The 21,193-nt window shown below is 47.0% G+C and overlaps 2 protein-coding genes across 6 annotated transcripts in view; one reads left to right on the top strand and one right to left on the bottom strand.

Moving 5' to 3' along the window:
- Positions 1-497: 497 nt before the first annotated feature.
- Positions 498-18,798, bottom strand: LOC144737092 (uncharacterized). Of its 2 annotated transcripts, none has more exons than XM_078619758.1 (8): positions 18,399-18,798; positions 14,904-14,953; positions 9,887-9,983; positions 8,849-9,486; positions 6,887-7,228; positions 5,197-5,421; positions 3,623-3,703; positions 498-875 (listed from the first exon to the last, which is right to left on the bottom strand). In XM_078619758.1, the coding sequence occupies exons 1-8, from the start codon at positions 18,410-18,412 to the stop codon at positions 688-690; spliced, it is 1,635 nt and encodes a 544-aa protein (XP_078475884.1). In that variant the 5' UTR covers positions 18,413-18,798; the 3' UTR covers positions 498-687. The 2 variants fall into 2 exon arrangements, with proteins under 2 accessions (XP_078475884.1, XP_078475885.1); XM_078619759.1 differs by having other exon boundaries at positions 6,887-7,225.
- The window catches only part of LOC144737090 (ferry endosomal RAB5 effector complex subunit 3-like), an 18,819-nt gene continuing 16,301 nt past the window's right edge, over positions 18,676-21,193 (top strand). Inside the window, exon 1 of one of the 4 annotated variants that reach the window (XM_078619753.1) lies at positions 18,676-18,908. In XM_078619753.1, the coding sequence (XP_078475879.1) occupies positions 18,905-18,908 (4 nt within the window). In that variant the 5' untranslated portion in view covers positions 18,676-18,904. The other 3 variants (XM_078619756.1, XM_078619755.1, XM_078619754.1) reach the window with 3 other exon arrangements.

The following is a 21,193-nucleotide window of genomic DNA, read 5'->3' as shown; positions in this document are numbered from 1 at the left end:
CCGAGGTACAAGTAGGCCAGGAGATGTAAGTATAGCAATGTGGTTCATGAATCCATCTTTACAGATTTTTTTTTAACGTTATCTCGTATGCATTGTTTTATTCCAGACTCAATCAGGCTTTCTTGGGTAAATAAGTTAACCAATACAGCCGATCATGATGAACTAAAACAATGTAGCTTATTTACGGTAAACTTTAACCGATATAGCCGATTCTGGTGAACCTTAACCACTTCCAGTGATCCTAACGAATATAACTAAAACAGATTATATTGAACTTACTCCAATGCACACATCTCTGGTGAACTTAACCAATGCTGCTGATTCTGGTGAACTTATCCAATACATACTCTTAGTTCTTTCGGTAAAGTCACGTAGGTAAAAAATGAAATTAAAATTAATAAAATGAAAAATAAAAAAAATCACTGTAAAAATGAAATTAAAATTAATAAAAATAAAAACAATAAAAATTTTTTTATTAATTTTAATTTCATTTTTTACCTACGTGACTTTACCGAAAGAACTAAGAGTATGAATCCTTGCAGTCACGAAAGCTTCAAATCTAGAATTTATCCAATACAGCTTGTTCTCGGTAATTTAACCAAATACAGCTGGTTCTGGTGACATTAACCAAATACAGCTGATCCATTTGGACCGATCCCGGCGTTGTCCGATCCCGGCAGGACGTCTCTACTCTGGTGGCAGCGTGGGGTGCAGAGGCTTGATCCGAGCGAACCGCGACAGGCCCAGGCGCAGGGTTATGCCTCCTGGCGAGCGAGCCAAGGCGGCCGCCGCTCCGGTCGCTCCCACGGGAGTTCCCGATGACGCTTCGGCCCCTCGGCACTGTGGGGAGCCCAGCCCCCGTCCCGCTGTAGCAACTGGGGGGGGGGGGGGGGCACAGCAGAATGTTACGATGGCGCCGCCGCCTCCAGCTCAACAATTGCAATTTTCATATCGGGGCTTCTACGACACACATTCGACCGATTAAGTTGCAAACTTAAATTGGAGCTTTCGTGACTGCAGGAATTACTCGTTGGTTCTTTCGGTAAAGTCACGTGTAAAGAGAAAGTAATAAATTAAATACTAGCATACGACGTTTCGATTGCAACACAAGCAATCATCATCAGGTATAAATGAAATAGAAACACAAATCTAGTAGACTTAGAAATGTAATGTAATACAACAGAGAGTCGGATAACATAACAGTCAACACCCTTCCTGGTTGATTACGTTCTTCCTGAGAATGCTAAATTTGAGAGAGAGATGAAACACAGAACCAGAGACATATAGACAGACATATAAGCAGACAGATATCACAGAGATACATAGAGAGAGACAAACAAAGGCACACAGAGAAACCACGCCTCTGTGTCGAGGTCTTAAATAGAGAGAGGGGGCGGGGGCGGAGAGAGTTGCGACATAGCCGACATTTTGGCGTGTAGCGTAGTATCGCCAAGGCTCGATTACTACTGCGACTCGCTACTCTACGGGACGTCTGGAAAAAAACATTACCAAGCTGCAGCGTGCACAAATTTCTTTGGCACGTGTCGTGACGGGTACTGCAAGTTGCGACCATGTCCATCCAGTGCTCGGCCAAGCTGCATTGGCTTCTGGTTGCCGAACAAATGCATGATACTGGTAGGAACCTCCTGGTTACACCAGCCCACATGGGATGATTGTGTCCGTCCGACGTGCATCCAAAAATGAGAGGGGTGGGGATGGGTGGAGAGGGGAGGGTGGGGAGGGGCTGGGTGGGGAGGGGCTAGGTGGGGAGGGGCTGGGTAGGGAGGGGAGGGTGGGGAGGGGCTGGGTGGGGAGGGGAGGGTGGGGGTGGGAGGGGTGGGGCTGGGTGGGGAGGGGCTGGTCACCCCGTGGTGCCCTTATAAAACTCAACGTTTAACCTACTCACGCCGGCTTGTGCCCGCCCTCACAGTCGGGCATATTTGCGGAATACACCACGCCGCCGTTGACCCTGGCCATTAACCGAGCAACCCAACGTTCCTAACAGCTCCCTCCGCAGGAATGTGTTTTTATAAGATGAAGGTGCAGCTATGCAATGTCTTGCTCATGCCACTGTTGGTGGATAAGCCACCATCAGAGGGAGCTATGGAGAGCCTCACTACAGAGTAATTATGGCCTAGTCTTCCATTACAATAATATAAATAGTGAGAACCAAGAAAAAGTGTGACCGAAACACTTTGCAAGCCAATGAATCTGCGTGTGGTCGAAGATGGCATGCGTCTGTGGTCTAGCATATCAACAGCTAATGTATACTCTTTGGTTCTTTCGGTAAAGTCACGTAGGTATAAAATAAAATAAAAAGCTAATGCAGTTCTGTACTCATCTGTCGTATGGAATTCAGTGAACCTGTGCGTTTGGACGCCATGCTCATCAAACACTCCCTACTCATGCCACGCTCTCATTTATGTGACATTTATTTTTTTACGTTTATTTTTCAAGCGTAAGATTACATCCTTCAAAGCCCGTCAGAATATCCTTCCCATGCACACACGGGGTCACTGGCGGCCTCTGACGTACGGCCCCCCGACAATAGACAAAAATTAAAAACACCGCCCCCCCCCATCAGCATCGTGCTACCCCCGACTGTTTCAAATGGTGTGGCTGCTCACACACTGATGATGTCTTCTTCTTGGTTCTTTCTTTCGGTAAAGTCACGTAGAAGGGAAATAATAAAATAATAAAAATACAACGTAATAAAATACAATTCTCATGACGTTTCGGCCACAACGCAAGCAGCCGTCCTCTATTTTATGTTTATTATTGTATTATTTCCCTTCTACGTGACTTTACCGAAAGAACCAAGAAGATGAATCCCTGCAGTCACGAAAGCTTTAAATCGAAATTTGATGATGTCTTATCGGCGGAAGTGCCCCCCCCCCCTTTTGAAAATTAGTGAAGTAACACTGATATTCTCGTCTGAGTACAGATGGAATTTCAGATGCGTGTGAAGACGGTGAGCTGTTAGCTCTGTATTGAACTCAATACATTTACTAAACTATTGAAACAAAACTATGTTTTTTATTTCAGATCATGCTTTCCCACCTGATGACGGACGCTTGTGTTGCGCCCGAAACGTCGCGATTAATTTTATTTTATACCCACGTGACTTTACCAAAAGGACCAAAGAGTATGGATAATTTTGGTTGTTAAACTGAAATGGATTTTTTGAAAGTATTCCAAATGTTTTACCAACTGCTGTCCATACGGAAAGCAGTTCACCGGCCCGTGTTAGAGAACGGGCCGCAGATGCAGATATCAAAACTAAAACCAAGATATTTTGTCTTTTACTAAGTAAGGCCATCACAATGATAGCTCTATGAAGTGGCTTACACTGTGGAAATTTATAATAGCAGCCAAATACTTTCAACGCTTGTTGATTCTAAACACGGAGGGGAAAACCAAAGGACCCGGTGAATAAAATCCATGCGACCACAGAAAGAACACGCAAACTCCAAATATACAGGCGTCAAGATCGAGCCCACGACCTCATGTACACCAAGCGAGGTAGTTAACGTCTCACCACTGTGACACCAGTCTGGGCTGTGGAAACCACAGGCTTAGTTGTGCCCTGCTCAGATAAGGAGTACAGCTCGGGATTTATTACCTGGCGGCTGTGGAATTTTCCGAGTTTTGGCAGCAGCTGGTTTGACCGCCGCGCTCTTCTTAACGTTAGCAGCGACGGCTTCTGAAACGCACAAGGAGAGAGAGCTCGCGCAGTCGAGCAGGGCGACGCACAAACATCACTTAACAACTCTTTGGTTCGTTCGGTAAAGTCACGTGGAAAGAAAATAAATTCAATAATAGAATACGACGTTTCAATTGCAACACAAGCAAATGTCATCAGGTAAGAATGAATAAGAAAACAAATCTAGTAAACTTAGAAATATCATGCAATACAACACAGAGAGTCGGCCAACACAACAGTCAACACCCAACCTGGTTGATTCCGTTCTTCCAAAGATTGCTAAATTTGAGAGAGACAAAACACAAAACACGGAGACACACAGACAGACACACAAGCAGAGAGAGACAACACAGAGACACAGAGAGAGACACACAACATAGACACACAGACAGACACACAAGCAGAGAGAGAGACAACACAGAGACACACAGAGAGACACAACATAGACAGACACAAGCAGAGAGACACACAGAGAGACACAACACAGAGACAGAGAGACAACATAGACACACAAACAGACACAAGTAGAGAGAGACAACACAGAGACACACAGAGAGAGACACACAACATAGACACACAGACAGACTGTACACAAGCAGAGAGAGACAACACAGAGAGACACACAACATAAACACACAGACAGACACACAAGCAGAGAGAGACAACACAGAGACACACAAAGACACACAACAGACACACAGACAGACACACAAGCAGAGAGAGACAACACAGAGACACAGAGCGAGAGAGACACACACGTAGACACAGAGACACAAGCAGAGAGAGACAACACAGAGACACACAGAGAGAGACACACAACATAGACACACAGAGACACACAGAGAGACACACAACATAGACACACAGAGAGAGACACACAACATAGACACACAGAGACACACAGAGAGAGACACACAGAGAGAGACACACAACATAGACACACAGAGACACACAGAGAGAGACACACAACATAGACACACAGAGACACAATGCCTCGGTGTCGAGGCCTTAAATAGAGAGAGAGTGGCTCGAAACGTCGTGAGAATTTTTATTGTTTTATATTTTTATCATTTTATTATTTCCCTTCTACGTGACTTTACCGAAAGAACCAAGAAGATGAATCCCTGCAGTCACGAAAGCTTTAAATCGAAATTTGATGTCTTATCGGCGGAAGTGCCCCCCCCTCCCCCCCCTTTGAAAAGTAGTGAAGTAACACTGATATTCTCGTCTGAGTACAGATGGAATTTCAGATGCGTGTGAAGACGGTGAGCTGTTAGCTCTGTAGTGAACTCAATACATTTACTAAACTATTGAAGAAAATTTTCACATTTTCTTGGATTTCAAGCCTGACGATGATTGCTTGTGTTGCGGTCGAAACGTCGTGAGAATTTTTATCGTTTTATATTTTTATCATTTTATTATTTCCCTTCTACGTCACTTTACCGAAAGAACCGAGAACAGGAATTATTATTATTGTGACCGCCGCTGCTCACCGGCATCAGTGCCCTCCTGGTTTGCTCCGCCGCCGCTGGTCTGCTGCGGCGCGAGCACCGTTGGTCGTGCCGTGCCCACCGGCTTGCTCGCCTTGGCCTTCTTGTTCTTCTTGAGCGACGCGCTGCGGTCGGAGGCACCGGCGTTGTCAGTTGCCCCGTCGTCGGCCACGGCCGCGATTGCGGACGGGTCCGGAGCCGCTGCCGAAGCGGCATCTGCGGTCACGCCTGCGCTTGGAAAACACGGCGAGTTAAATCGCGGCGTCGCTCAGCAAACGTCTCTCGACTCGTTCGCTGCGCGTGACATCAACGGCACGGCTCGGGTTCTGCAGTGGCAGCTTCTGAAAAATAAGCTTAAGATCTCAGTGTAAAATCTTGACCGTAAAGCTTTCGTGACTGCAGGAATTCATATTGTTTGGTACTTTCGGTAAATCTTCTTGGTTCTTTTGGTAAAGTCACGTAGAAGGGAAGTAATAACATAATAAAAATAAAACATAATAAAATTATTCTCACGAAACGTCGTGATAATTATTTTATTATGAAACGTCGTGAGAATTATTTTATTATGTTTTATTTTTATTATTTTATTACTTCCCTTCTACGTGACTTTACCGAAAGAACCAAGAAGATGAATCCCTGCAGTCACGAAAGCTTTAAATCGAAACATTCGGTAAAGTCACGTAGATAGGTTCAAAGAAAATAATGAATCAAAACTACGACGTTTCGATCGCAACACAAGCGGCCGTCATCAGGATGACGATCGAAACGTCGTAGTTTTTTGTTATTTTCTTTGAACCTATCTGCGTGACTTTACTGAAAGTCCCAAAGAATATCTCCGTGTAATTTAACCTGGTAAGGTAACAAAAATAGTTTAGTTTTTAGTTGTATTTATTTTTTTAAAGTGATTTGTTTACCTTCCCTACACTTTGCACTCCTCTAGTCTGTTTGTATCGTTTGTTGTTGCAACGTTCTGACCTGCCCCGACTGGACATCTGTGAAAAAAATATTCCTCCAGTCTAAATAAACATTACTGGTAGGATTCACCTGGTTCCACCAGCCCACAGGGGATTATTGTGTCCGTCCATCCGTCGTGCATCCAAAAATGGGAGGGGTGGGGCTGGGTAGAGAGGGGAGGGTGGGGAGGGGCTGGGTGGGGAGGGGAGGGTGGGAAGGGGCTGGGTGGGGAGGGGAGGTTGGGGAGGGGCTGGGTGGGGAGGGTGGGGCTGGGTGGGGAGGGGAGGGAGGGGCTGGGTGGGGAAGGTGGGGCTGGGTGGGGAGGGGAGGGAGGGGCTGGGTGGGGAAGGTGAGGCTGGGTGGGGAGGGGAAGGTGGGGAGGGGCTGGGTGGGGAGGGTGGGGCTGGGTGGGGAGGGTGGGGCTGGGTGGGGGGTGGGAGGGGTGGGGCTGGGTGGGGAGGGGCTGGTCACCCCGTGGTGCCCTTATATAACTCAACGTTTAACCTACTCACGCCGGCTTGTGCCCGCCCTCACAATCGGCCATATTTACGGAATACACCACGCCCTGGCCGTTGACCCTGGCCATTGACCGAGCAACCCAACGTTCCTACCAGCTCCCTCCGCAGCACGAACGTGTTCTGATTCTGATATTCTGAGCCGAGCCTGGCTGGCTTGGCGCAGCCCCCCGTCGCGGCTCGGCCGTGCAGTGAAACAAAAGAGGCCGTGAGTAAGGAGTCACCGTTCGCGTCTTGCGGAGGCACAGCCGCTTGTGGCGGAGGAGGTGGAGGGGCGCCACCCTGCGCCGGCTGCTCTAGGGCAGCGCTGCCCTTCGCCTTCGACTTGGCTCTTTTCTTGGCAGGTTTTTCCACCGCCGCCGCCGCCGCCGCCGCCGGCGCCTTCTTGCGAGATTTCCCCTTGCCGGGCGCCGCCTCCGTGACGGCCGAAGCCGCGGGTGGAGACGGGGTGACGGCAGGATCGTGCGCCGGGGGTGGCGTGGCAGGGAGGGCCTTGGCCTTGCTCCTGCATTTGGCTTGGCCTTTGCCAGACGCGCGCGCGGCGCTCTCCGACGTGTCGCACTCTGCTGGGAGTTTAAAAAAAAAAGGGGGAGTGAAAATCTTCCATTTGTAACCGGTTTCGAGCCGAATCCACCGCCGGAACAGTCTGTGATGTGTAATTTACACTTAACCATGTCCCATTCCGATGACGTACGTGTGCGTCGTCAGTTTTTCTTCCGATTCCATTTATTCCATCGGAATAGAACCGAAAGAAAAATTTCAAATAACTTCATCATCACCTAGGCTCCCACAAGGCCCATGCCAGAGGGCGTGCGGCAGCTTGGCGCCAGCTATCCTTAAACGCGGTCGTGTCGCTACGGTTCTCTGCAGCGAGTGCAATGTCTTTAAAAGCAACTGCGTTACGCCCTTCTAAATAAAATGATCTCTGAACCGCTCGCGAGTTACGAGATTCATCGGTGAACGAGACCCAAACCCTGCAACTTGCAGACACCTCGGGACGGTAAAGGGTTAGGAGAGAATTAACTGGCTGTGTTTTTTACGGAGAGAAGTAGGTGGCAGACTAATCTCCTTACTGATACACTGAGCTGGTGGCTTTGCTGCACGTGGCCTGTAACCCAGCACTGTGGAGGCAGTGAGGGTTTGTGGACCACACGCTGATTCGTGAAAATCCCACCTGCCATCTCCTGGCTTGCCAGCAAGTGGATTAGTTACCATCTGTACGGGGATCAGAGGTCGCAACCGGGTACCCGATACCCGTACCCTACCCGATACCCAGCTACCCGTACCCGGCCGGGTACGGGTACGGGTACCCGTTTGCGACCCTGGCGCGGCCGGGTACGGGTAGGCCGTGAGTCACTGGTGTGTCACCGTTTGTCACTCATTTCCCAACGTCTTGTCTCTTCTCACAATTCAAGTTCCTAGAATCAACCCACCCGCGCCTGCAACATGGCTTCATCCCAGAGGTCGCAATCAGGTACCCGATACCCGTACCCTACCCAGCCGGGTACGGGTAGGGTACGGGTAAGGAATCAAAACCCCTTTGCGACCTCTGACGGGGATTAAGTTTAACCCTCCTCTCATGCATGGGTTTTTTCCGTGCACTCCAAGTTTCCTACCGCGTGAATAAAAACTTGCTCATGGAGTTGACCCAAAATCCCAATACAGGGCCACGGAACCAAGCGATTTACTATTCGTGGTAACGTCTGCAAAACGCTACACCTCTTCTTGGTTCTTTCGGTAAAGTCACGTAGAAGGGAAGTAATAAAATGATAAAAATAAAACATAATAAAATAATTCTCACGAGGTTTCGGCCACAACGCAGACCTGGTCTTCACCTGAGGACGGCTGCTTGCGTTGTGGCCGAAACGTCGTGAGAATTATTTTATTATGTTTTATTTTTATCATTTTATTACTTCCCTTCTACGTGACTGTACCGAAATAACCAAGAAGATGAATCCCTGCAGTCACGAAAGCTTTAAATCGAAATTTAACGCTACACTTGTCTCGATTTTAAGCTTTCGTGACTGCAGGGATTCATCTTCTTGGTTCTTTCGGTAAAGTGACTTTACCGAAAGAACCAAGAAGCTACACCTGTCATTTGACGCAGATTGTGTGGATTTCCGCTCGCCAATGTTAATCGATGGACCAACGCATCGGTTCCATCCCTGCCGCACAGCTGCACCCACCGAGGGCCTCTGGCCGTTTCCCCCTATCGGGGAGCTCTTCTGGCACCGTCGTCGACGACGATGATGATGCCGACGCTGAAAGTGTCGTCGCCGTCGGCGTCGTCGTCGCGGTTCCACAATCACCGGTCGCTTGCGGCCCTCCCTCCGCGGCTTCCTCGCCTAGGCCGGTTCCGGGCTCGCAGGCCGTCGCCGGCTCTGGCCGCAGACCGACGCGGCCCTCCTCTCCCTCGGAGCATCCTCCCTTCACCGCGGCCGTCTCTGGCTCGTCGTGCAATGGTGGCGAAAGCATTCGCCGATCGCTGGCCGACGGCTCGGCCAATGCCAGGGGGGACCCGGAACTCGGCTTGTCCGATAGCGCCGGCAGCTGCTCTGGGCTCGGAGGAGCAGCAGCAGCAGCAGCAGCAGTAGCCGTCGGAGGAATGGGTGTGCCGGGGTCATCCTGTGCGGCAACCAAAGTGTTTTGAGCCGCGGCGGCACGGTTGGGCGGGTCAGGGTTCGAGACCGCTTCGGTGGCTGCTGGGGTCGAGGCCTCTGCTGCCGAGCTGGCGGGTGCGGTGACGGTGTTCTCCTGCATGGACAAGGCCAGCGCCGCTTGCAGCTCCTGCTCGTAGGTCAGCTCCTCCGACAGCTGTAGCGCGCTGGACCCACACATGCAACAAAGACAAAGGCCCCCCGTGTAGCCCACACTGGCTGTTGGGGCAAGTGCCGCTGGAGCTACGCAACTTTTAAATGGAGATTGAAAACTTTTTTTCTTTAGAACTGCTTTTTGTGTTCGGTTTGTTGTCCTTCCCCCCCGCACCTCCGATTAGCACGGTTAGCTACGTACGGTGCGAAAAAATTAGTTCAACATAGAAAGAAATATATACGGTCAATGCAGGACACCTATGAGGGGGGGGCAGTGCGACCAGTACCACGCCTTGGTTGCCTTTGTCTCCCCCGGTGCTGATGGTATAGCCTACGCGGGGTGTTGGGGAAAGTGTTGGTAGTGGGCACGTGTGAGCCGTTGGTGTGAGTGAGGGCTTGAGGGGGGAGTCTCACCACTCGTCTTGCTGTTTCTTCCTTCTCTTGCCCGCGGCCGCCTCCTGGCTCCGCTTCTTATCCGGACGGGCGGCCTTGCGGATCCGGAAGTCATCGTCTGGGAAGAGAGCGGCAGTGACGCGCGCTCGTGCGCACGATGCAATCGATGCCCGCCCGAAGTGGAACCGTCGTTTTTTAAAATCCTTTATATTAAGTTCACTTGCTTGCTTGCGCGCTTACGACCGTGCAAATCTTTCGGTCGTTTTTTAACCCACTTCCCGTGATCCAATCGAGCTGACATTTTGCACACAGACTCGTTGTGCGTGACAATTAATGTTCGTGAAAAATTTTTTCCAAAATTTTACACTTTTTAGGACAAAAATATGATATTTAATTACCAATTGCTTAATGCTGCCATGCAATCATCTGACCCATAGGTGGCAGCCATCTCAAGCCAGAGGACGAGAGGACTCTAGCCGCCACGCATATAAAGGATTTATAGTGAAAAACTTTGTTTTTACGGGTTATACTTGTTTACACATGAGAGAGAGATGGCAATGATATTCTACGTACAGGGAGCATCTTTTGATTTAAACCTTTCATGACTGCAGGAATTCCTATTCTTGGCTCTTTCGGTAAAGTCACGTAAAAGGGAAATAATCAAATAAAACAATGAAACTCTCACGACGTTTCGATTGCAACACAAGCAATCATCATCAATTTTCTTGCTGTGGTTGTCACACCTGATGACGATTGCTTGTGTTGCAATCGAAACGTCGTGAGCATTTTATTGTTTTATTTTATTATTTCCCTTCTACGTGACTTTACCGAAAGAACCAACAATAGGAAGCATCTTGGTAAGAGTTGCAGAGTCAGTGTTTAATCTCGACACTTTACGGAAGAATGTTGACGAACGTCTTGCATGTTATGGATTTAAACGTGGAATTTGTGGAATTAATAAATGTGGATGAGTTTGATGACAATGTCTCACTTGGCCGGTGGAAAAACCCTTGCCGGGTGAATGACATTCAGAAGGTTGCGAGTTCAAACCCAGGTTTAAGTGGGGGGGAGGGGGGGTGGTGACACGGCCCATCATGCATCCAGAGCCGATAAAAGAAGTACCATTTTGTTGAGAAGTCAAAGGTGGTTTTACCATTGATCGGGTCAGCCCTGCCATGGTAAGGTGGAATATCCACCACTGACTCTGCAGAGTTGTTAAATAGAAGATGAGCACAAATGCTTCATTTGAGCAGGAAATCATTTTGAGTTTTTGACTTTACGTGCAGGGAGATGATCTAGAGGCTGCATGTATGTACGATAATTGGTTTTTTACCCTTTTATCTGGCAACAAAACCTACACCTTTTTTTACAAGGAGTCATGTTTGCATAGACCACAATACCTGCAGTCATAATGCAAACAAAAAACATAACTCTGATATTTCTAGATTTGAAGCTTTCGTGACTGCAAGGATTCATACTCTTAGGTTTTTTCGGTAAAGTCACGTAGGTAAAAAATAAAATTAAAAGCCTAGTCTCACATGGTGTTGGACCAGATGACGCCAAAAGGCGCACGATACCATGTGAGACTAGGCTCTAAGGAAAGCTGTCTCGGGTGTGGACCAATCAACTTCAAGGACAGTACATAAATTATCAGCAGGTATTGTGGTCTATGCAAACATGACTCCTTGTAAAAAATGTGTCAGTTTTGTTGCCAGATAAAAGGGTAAAAAAACAATTATCATATTTTTTACTGGCAAATGAGGTTCCAATGGTGCATGTATATACGTTGAACTTCTTTCGCACCGTACGTAGCCAACCGTGTTAATCAGGAGTTTAAGAGACTCAACAAATTCCCCGAAGCTTTTGTAACACCGGTTCACATCTTACCGTCCAAGGTAAACAATCGTGCTCGACAACAGCACAGAAATTAGCCCAAGCCAAAACTATTTTGGCGCAGAGTGGATGAACAAAAAAATATCCCACGGTCACTTTCCCACGAGAAACGGAAACGTTTCCAAAACAGCACGGTGACCTTAAAGACGATAAACAACAGCAATCGTTTATTCTCACGTGAATGAATTTCACTGGGTTAGTGTAAAACATTGTACGCAGGATCCACGGATAATCATTTACGAATAGACTCGTTAAGGACTTTTCATTAAAAGTTAAATCAACTGACTATTATGATTGCGTATGCAATATTGTATTGGGTGGTGGGAGTTTGCATAGTGTGGTAACATGGCCTAGCGGTAGCACGTTCTCCGATAGTTGCAGAGGTTTACAGTTCGAATCCAGCGGGCCACCCTGGTTATTAATTGCATGTGTGTATAAACCATAATAACACTTCAGAGTGGACATTCAAGATCCCCCGAAGACATTCCCAATATTAGGCCATTGTGTGCCTGCGTTACGTTACTAAATTTGATTAGCCGTAAAATATTTAATTGTGATTATACATACATACATACACAGCAGCAGCAATGACCACCCCCTACTGGCAGACTAATGCTCCGTGTCACTCTTGCAAAGGAGAATCATCCTGGTCTCTCTTGCGTGCTCACCTGATTCAACAAAATAAACTTGAATATTGCTTTTTTTTTACTGCGTTGAATGGTTTATACGGAGTGCTCTGGCCGCCAAATAACATCTGGTAACCGGCAGCAACTGTTTAACAAGCCTGCCTGATGAGACCCAGAGGGCCGAAACCGGTCCAGGATTTGCTTTCCTAAACAAATTACAGTACAATTAATAATATTGGTCTGGAGAGCCGATGGACGTGAAAATGTGTGTGTACGTGTTCGGCCGGATCGAGGGGGCTAAACGGGCGCGGCACGGGCTAGAGAAGAGATGGAGTGATGTGGTACAAGAGGACGTGGAGCTGAGTGGACTTGGCGATGACTGGTACCAGCGGTGTCAAGATCGGCCTCTGTGGAGGAGGCTCGTGAAGGACGCTACTGGGTAGTTGGAGGCAGTCGCCCTCCAACAACAACGGAGGGCGGAGGAGCGACGCTCACAACAACGAGCGGAGCGCCAGGTGGCTAAAGCACAGCAAGTTGGCACAGTAGGGGGCACATGTGGTGCATCAGCCAGTCATCTCAATCAGTCGACCCGTGGCACCTGGGTCTGCCCCGTGACCTCCTGCCAGAGGGCGTTCGACACTTCACGTGGCCTCAAGGTGCACATAGCCTGGCACAAGCGTCGTGGTGACGGCACCGCCACTTCATGGCGAATGCCAGTTGTTGTACATGTATGCCAATTAGTTTAAAAGACAAAACATTATCAGAGCATTTTTGCGTAGTTTTCAAAAAGTCCGTGTGGTTAATGCAGACTTGATGCCTTGCAAAAGGTTTGAACATCTTAGCACCTGTTTTATTGGCAGAAAGAGTAAACACCTATCATATTTTTTTCATACTTAATGTTACTTATTGACAATGTATTGAGTGGGGTTAATTTGTCCAAATCATCGGTGGGGAACGTCCAGCCCGCGGGCCGTATAAGGCCCATGAAATCATTTGGTGTGGCCTTGCCAAGGCAACCGCAGGCGGGACTCAAAATTCAAAAAATCTAGGAGCAAACCTGGAAAAGCAGTTGCGAGTAGCAACATCATCAATACCAGCTAACATCACACCAGAGGTCGCAATCGGGTACCCGATACCCGTACCCTACCCGATACCCGGCTACCCGTACCCGGCCGGGTACGGGTACCCGTTTGCGACCCTGGTGCGGCCAGGTACGGGTAGGCCGTGAGTCAATGGTGAGTCACCGTTTGTCACTCATTTCCCAACGTCTTATCTCTTCTCACAATTCAAGTTCCTAGAATCAACCCACCCGCGCCTGCAACATGGCTTCATCCCAGAGGTCGCAATCGGGTACCCGTACCCTACCCGATACCTGGCCGGGTACGGGTAGCCGGGTATCGGGTAGGGTACGGGTACCCGTTTGCGACCCTGGTGCGGCCGGGTACGGGTAAGGAATCAAAACCCGTTTGCAACCTCTGCATCACACGACTCGCCAAAGAGAAGCAGTTCCAGCCATCGCATTAGGGCCGAGTTAATTAAATATTTGACCAAATATAATGGGCTAATTTTTAAGTTGATAATTTTGTATGGCCCGCGAATGACGTTATATAAATATCCAAATGGCCCTTGGCAGAAAAAAGGTTCCCCACGCCTGGTCTAAATCATTGCAACTCTAAAAGGCTTAATAACGCCAGTTTCCACTTGGAAGTTGAAGCGCTAAGCCCCGAATAGTTTACAAGATGGTGATAATCCGCAGGGCTGCCTTAGGCTGCTGTATATGTGATTTAGGGGCCGTCCATAAATGACGTCACGCGATTTTGGACAATTTTTAACCCCCCCTCTCGTCACACGGCGTCACAAAAAGTCAGACCTCCCCTAAAATATGACGTCACAAAGCTCTGCCCCCCCCTTCCCAAAAAAAATAAAACATGCTTCAAATCGCTTTAAACTATTGTCATTGTAGTGCGTATTTAATGTGGCGCTGCACTCTGATGTTGTAGGAGAAAACATTTATTAAAAAGTCTATTTAATTAAGTAGAACGTGTTGTCTATATTTATGTAAAATTGCGCATTTTGATGTGACGTCACATTTCTCAACCCCCCCCCCCCCTCGTCACACATCGTCACAAATGTCTGACCCCCCCCCCCCCTAGGTGCCTGACATCATTTATGGACGGCCCCTTAGGCGATCGACTGAGTGGATTCCTTTGTCAAGGCGCCCTTCCTCCTCTAACCCAGCTTAAATATACGCTGCCAAGCTTGGTGGTGTTCATTCAGACGCTGTCTTTCCGACAGACCTGTTTTCTTCACCTGAGGACGGCTGCTTGCGTTGTGGCCGAAACGTCGTGAGAATTGTATTTTATTATTTCCCTTCTACGTGACTTTACCGAAAGAACCAACAAGAGCGAGCGTTGGTTGAGTTTACTGCGTATAGTGAGCGAGTGGGTGAGTGAGAGTGAGCGAGCGAATGACTTAAATGTTGGTGGAGTTGATGGGAGTGGATGACAACCGTCACTCACCATCGCCATCCAGTTCCCCAAACGATGAATAGTCCAACACTGGCCTGGATCTGTAGGGAATAAAGACACGAGTGGTTTTTGCCAAGTTGAAAATAACATTTTGCGCACGACAGTACAACGTCGCCTATCATCCGCCAAGACAAATTCGCCATATTTATTTACACAGAAAAAATCCGATGAGCTATGAAGCTCTTGTTTTCGCAGATGTCCAGTAAGGGGGCACGGGGTAAGAAGGTTCCAACAACAAACAGGACAAAAACACGACACTAGTGCAACGTACAATAAAGATAAACAAGTCACCGAAACACAAATAAATACAACTAAACCATCCCCATCCTTTTTCGATTTAAAGCTTTCGTGACTGCAGGGATTCATCTTCTTGGTTCTTTCGGTAAAGTCTGCGTAGAAGGGAAATAATAAAATAATAACAATAAAACATAATAAAATAATTCTCACGACGTTTCGGCCACAACGCAAGCAGCCGTCCTCAGGTGAAGACCAGGTCTGTCGGGGAGACAGCGTCTGAATGACACACCACCAAGCTTGGAGCGTCTATCTAAGCTGGGTTGGAGGGGGGGAGAGCGCCTTGACAAAATAATTTGCATATCAAGAGGAATTTTAGCATATTTATGGGAAATGCAGATATGCGATTAGTACTACTTGTGAAATGCGTAGGAGCTTTGGCGGGGGGTTTAAAGTCATATTATGCCCGTGCATTATGCAGGATTAGCATCCACTGAGATATTAACTTAACCACCCACACCCCAGTTGTAGTATTTTACCTTCCTTTTGCTTAATATGGACGTTCAAACTTTCTGTGGGCAGATGAAAATTAAGTGAATTATAAGCATCTTAAGCGTGGGCTGGTTTCATTCTAGGCTGCTGCTCCCTCGTGAATGGTAGAAAAACATATTCTTAGGTTTTTTCGGTAAAGTCGCGTAGGTAAAAACAAATAAAATAAATAAAATAAAAATCACGATGTTTCAAAGGCAACACAAGCGTCCGTCTTCAGGTGGAACCGTCACAGCACGATAGCTGTATCAAGTGAGAGAAATTCCAAGAACACAGTATTTTTATATATGTACTGGTTGAGAGTGGGAGGAGCCAAGGTAGGCCCTGGATATTATTTGTGAGGTTCGGTGCGTCTGAGGCACGCTGTTAGGAATGAGCCTTTGTTGTGTAAACTAGGTGCAGATGATGTAAAGGTGCTTGTAAAATAATTTTCAGGGCCTACCTTGGCTCCTCCCACCCTCAACCAGTATATATACAAGGACTGTTTTCTTGGAATTTCTCTCACTTGATACAGCAATCGTGCTGTGACGGTTCCACCTGAAGACGGAAGCTTGTGTTGCCTCCGAAACGTCGCGATTTTTATTTTATTTTACTTTTATTAATTTGAATTTTTTACCTACGTGACTTTACCGAAAAAACCTAAGAATATGAATCCTTGCAGTCACGAAAGCTTCAAATCTAGAATGGCAGAAACACCTCAACCGGTCACTTCAAGAAGACATTAAACAATAAGACAGCCAATGGGCACATTCTATAGAATTGGCTCATCATACGGAGGTAAATCTATCTAGAGTTGATTTTGTTCATTTACCCGTGAAAGCGTCAAAATCTCAGGGGTAATTTTCAAGGCAGTGCTGCATTTTGGGACGGACATGGCTTGCGATAAGTGAAACCAAAACATCCCCAGGTCTTAGGGAGTTTTGAGATCTCGGTGGGAGTAATTTTTCCTCAATACTTAATTTTCGATATGGTTATTCTGATGAAGATTGCTTGTGTTGCAATCGAAACGTCGTGATTTGTTTTATTTTATTTCTAACTACGTGACTTTACCGAAAGAATATAAACTTTTTATTTTATTTTATCAGGTATGGCCCCACTAAGCTGTGTAGCTCTTCTTCTTGGTTCTTTCGGTAAAGTCACGTAGAATGGAAATAATAAAATAATTAAAATAAAACAATAAAATAATTCTCACGACGTTTCGGCCACAACGCAAGCAGCAGTCCTCAGCCTGAAGACCAGGTCTGTCGGGGAGACAGCGTCTGAATGAACACCACCACGCTTGGAGCGTATATTTAAGCTGGGTTGGAAGGAGGGAAGTGATCGCCTTGACAAAATAATTTGCATATCAAGAGGAATTTAGCATATTTATGGGAAATGCAGGTATGTGATTAGTACTACTGTGTAGCTCTTTTTCAGGAGCGACCTGGCTATCACAAATGACAGCTCAACGAATGTCGCTTATCATCATCACGTGCACATTTATAGAGGCAGCAGCGGCAGCAGCAGCAGCCAAACACTCTGAACGCACGTTGATTCTAAATGTGAAGGGAAAAATCGGAGACAAATCCACGTGACCATGGAGAGAGACACGCAAACTCCAAATATACAGCAGCAGCAGGCGTCAAGGTCGGGATCGAACCCACGACCTCCTGTACACCAGGCGAGGTAGTTAACATCTCCTAGCCACCGTGATGATGATGAGAGAGAGACACGAAAACTCCAAATATACAGCAGCAGGCGTCAGGGTCGAACCCACGACCTCCTGTATACCTAGCGAGGTAGTTAACATCTGTGGAGAGAGATACGCAAACTCTAAAAATACAGCAGGCGTTACGGTCAGGATCGAACCCACGACCTCCTTTATACCTGGCGAGGTAGTTAACATCTCATAGCCACCGTGGCCCACCTATGGCTTGCTGGTGAACAATTAAGAGACAAAACCCACACCCCCCCCAATCAGGTCCGTTTAAAAACATCAATAATTTAATGTGGCTCAGGTAAACCGAGTGTCAATAGTAATTAAAGGAAGGGTCCAGGTTTGGTATTGGCTACTCATTGCTGATGTTTACTAAAAATCACGAAATCTCATGGGACCTCCTTTGCCAGTACCAAAATATACTAATAGGGTTTTTCCCCTTTTTTTCTGGAAACAAAACGGACACCTTTTGCAAGAAATCATGCTCACATTAACCACAATACTTGCAGTCAAATGCAAACAAAAAAACAATACTCTGATAATTTATGCATTGTCTTTGAAACTGATTGGTCCACACCAGAGACAGCTTTGCATTTGACTGCAAGTATTGTGGTTAATGTAAGTATGATTCCTTGCAAAAGGTGTCAGCTTTGTTGCCAGAAAAAAGGGGAAAAACCCTATTAGTATCACGAAACCTGCTCTGTAACCTGCAATCCACAACAGCAGTTTGAATTAGGAACATTAACCGTGATATTACAGCTGCTTTATAATTATATTCTTACTTTATAGCGCGGCAATTTTGGCACGTAACACAACACTCACTACAGAAATAAGTTGATAAAATTGCATTCATTTGCTGAATATCGCAAAACACGGCGCTTCATATTTGTAATTTGCTCAGACAAAACACAAGTTAACTTCAGCGAGTCTTTTTAACAACTACTTATATTGCGCAGAATAATGTACATACTGCAGTACAGTAAATATATTCAACAAATGCATCGTACCGAGGTGGTGGCATTTTCTCATAACTTTGACACAGATCGGAAAGGTAGCCTACATATTTACCTCAAAAAACTAAATGACATTTGATTAATTCATAATATTATGTTTTTGTTATTAACGCTAATTTACTGTGCCTCGGGCCGCCCACAAGGACTGCTGTCACTTTTGGCGGGAAAACATTTGAGCGGGAAAACAGGTCCGCGGCTCCTCATCGGCTGCGTTGCACTTTCGCTCTGACGTCATCAATAATTCACCGCCATAAGAACCCCTCCCACCACCACGACCACCCGCTAACATAAGGCAACCACGCACCGCACGTTAAATGCGATAGAAAACAAACAAAAAAAATATCGCCGGCGTTATCTCGCACGGACGTTCGTCGTGCCGCCTGCAGAAATGACGTTAAGACGATTTTTAAACGAGCCGAATTAATTCCGCTGCGAATCCGGTGACGAATCGGCAGTGCGGCAGCGCGCGGCGATCAAGCCGCTAGTGTTTACCCGACATCATGTGTGAGTGTCGTGTGCGCGATTTCCTGTTTACCGTAATAATTTTAACATTTAACAGATTAACAGCTACCGTTTCTTCTTTAAACGTTCTAACTCTTTCAAGTTGCACATCGTCGTTACGTCGTTAATTGCTTTGGTGCTGCAAATGTTGGACGTTGCGTTAATTGTATTAAATTAACCGCGGCTTATTGTTTATTCGCCTAACTAACGACAGCCGCGACGAGGGAGAACACGCAAGCAGTGGTCGGTTCTGTGTACGCAACCGGCCATGGCAACGTGGAATTTTACTTTCCACCGGGTCAAAGGGCAGCTGCATTAGGGATAGAACCAACCCCGGCCATGGCAACGTGGAATTTTACTTTCCACCGGGTCAAAGGGCAGCTGCATTAGGGATAGAACCAACCCCGGCCATGGCAACGTGGAATTTTACTTTCCACCGGCTCAAAGGGCAGCTGCATTAGGGATAGAACCGATCCCGGCCATGGCAACGTGGAATTTTACTTTCCACCGGGTCAAAGGGCAGCTGCATTAGGGATAGACACGACCCCGGCCATGGCAACGTGGAATTTTACTTTCCACCGGCTCAAAGGGCAGCTGCATTAGGGATAGAACCGATCCCGGCCATGGCAACGTGGAATTTTACTTTCCACCGGGTCAAAGGGCAGCTGCATTAGGGATAGACACGACCCCGGCCATGGCAACGTGGAATTTTACTTTCCACCGGGTCAAAGGGCAGCTGCATTAGGGATAGACACGACCCCGGCCATGGTAACGTGGAATTGTACTCTCCACCGGGTCAAAGGGCAGCTGCATTAGGGATAGATAACCATTCGGTTTCGACTTGGCCAAAGTACAGTATTACTGGTAGGAACCTCCAGGTTACACCAGCCCACAGGGGATTATTGTGTCCGTCGTGCGGGGAGGGGCTGGTCACCCCGTGGTGCCCTTATAAAACTCAACGTTTAACCTACTCACGCCGGCTTGTGCCCGCCCTCACAGTCGGGCATATTTGCGGAATACACCACGCCGCCGTTGACCCTGGCCATTGACCGAGCAACCCAACGTTCCTACCAGCTCCCTCCGCAGGAATGTGTTAATGGAATACGACGTTTCGATTACAGTATAACACAAGCAACCATCATCAGGTAAGAATAAATTAGAAAAAAAACATAGTAAACTTAGAAACACAATGCAACACAACACAGAGAGTCGGCGTGGTCAGTCTGGTGGGGTGTTGGCTGTTGTGTTGGCCAGCTCTCCGTGTTGTGTTTCTATGTTTACTATGTTTTTTTCTCATTCATTGTTACCTGATCATTGTTGCTTGTGTTGCAGTCGTAACGTCGTATTCTATTATTATTTGATTTTCCACGTGACTTTACCGAAAGAACCAAAGAGTAATTCCTGCAGTCACGAAAGCTTTGAATCTAGTTTACAGAACACACTTTAGAGGCTGCTGCTGCTGCAGACACGGTGGCTAGATGTTAACTACCTCGCCCGGTATACAGGAGGTCGTGGGTTCGACCCCGACCCTGACGCCTCTAAATTTGTAGATTGCATGTTCTCGCCTCTAAATTTGTAGATTGCATGTTCTCCCCATGGTCACGTGGATTATTCTCTAGGCACTCCAGTTTTTCTCTCCACTGGAAATGTATCGCATCCAAATACTCTTAAACGCACGTGTCAAGACGATCTAGTGATGGGTAAATGTCGTTTGTGTTTCAGTCGGAAGTGAAATTAATCTGCGAGCCATGTGAAATTTAAGTAGTGGCCCGTATCCATCGCACTGCCTGTGGGTTCCCCACCCTATGTGTTGAATGGCGGTACAGTATTCCCTCGTTATTCGGGAGGGAAACTATTCAGAGATGCTCGTGAACAGCCAATGTAACGGATAATGATATTGGCCTACGAATGAATTTCCTAAAACAAAAAGTGTAAACAAGCTATTAAATACATGGAAATTACCATGACATGAATTGGTTTGAATAAACAAAGTACATAAATGAACTTAGTTAATAAATTAACTTACCTTAAATTATGCTGCTAAGCATTATCACTTTATCTCGTCACTTTCTCACATCACATTCTCTCTCATCACTGTCTCACTCGTTGAAGTCATGTCGAGTTCCAGATGCGATTCACGGATAGCCAAAATCGCAGAGATCAAGTTGGCGAATAACGGAGGCAATACTCTACTCGCATCTTTGTGTAATGTGAGGATATATCCGGCTCACTGACGTATCACAACTCGTCATGATGATTGGCTCTGCCGGTCCTGGTTTACAGCCAAT

The sequence above is a fragment of the Lampetra planeri genome, chromosome 64 (assembly GCF_965212315.1).
Source record: "Lampetra planeri chromosome 64, kcLamPlan1.2.h2, whole genome shotgun sequence".
Taxonomy (NCBI): domain Eukaryota; kingdom Metazoa; phylum Chordata; class Hyperoartia; order Petromyzontiformes; family Petromyzontidae; genus Lampetra; species Lampetra planeri.
Note: the sequence above shows the minus strand (reverse complement) of the source record. Positions and strands in the feature narration are given on the sequence as shown.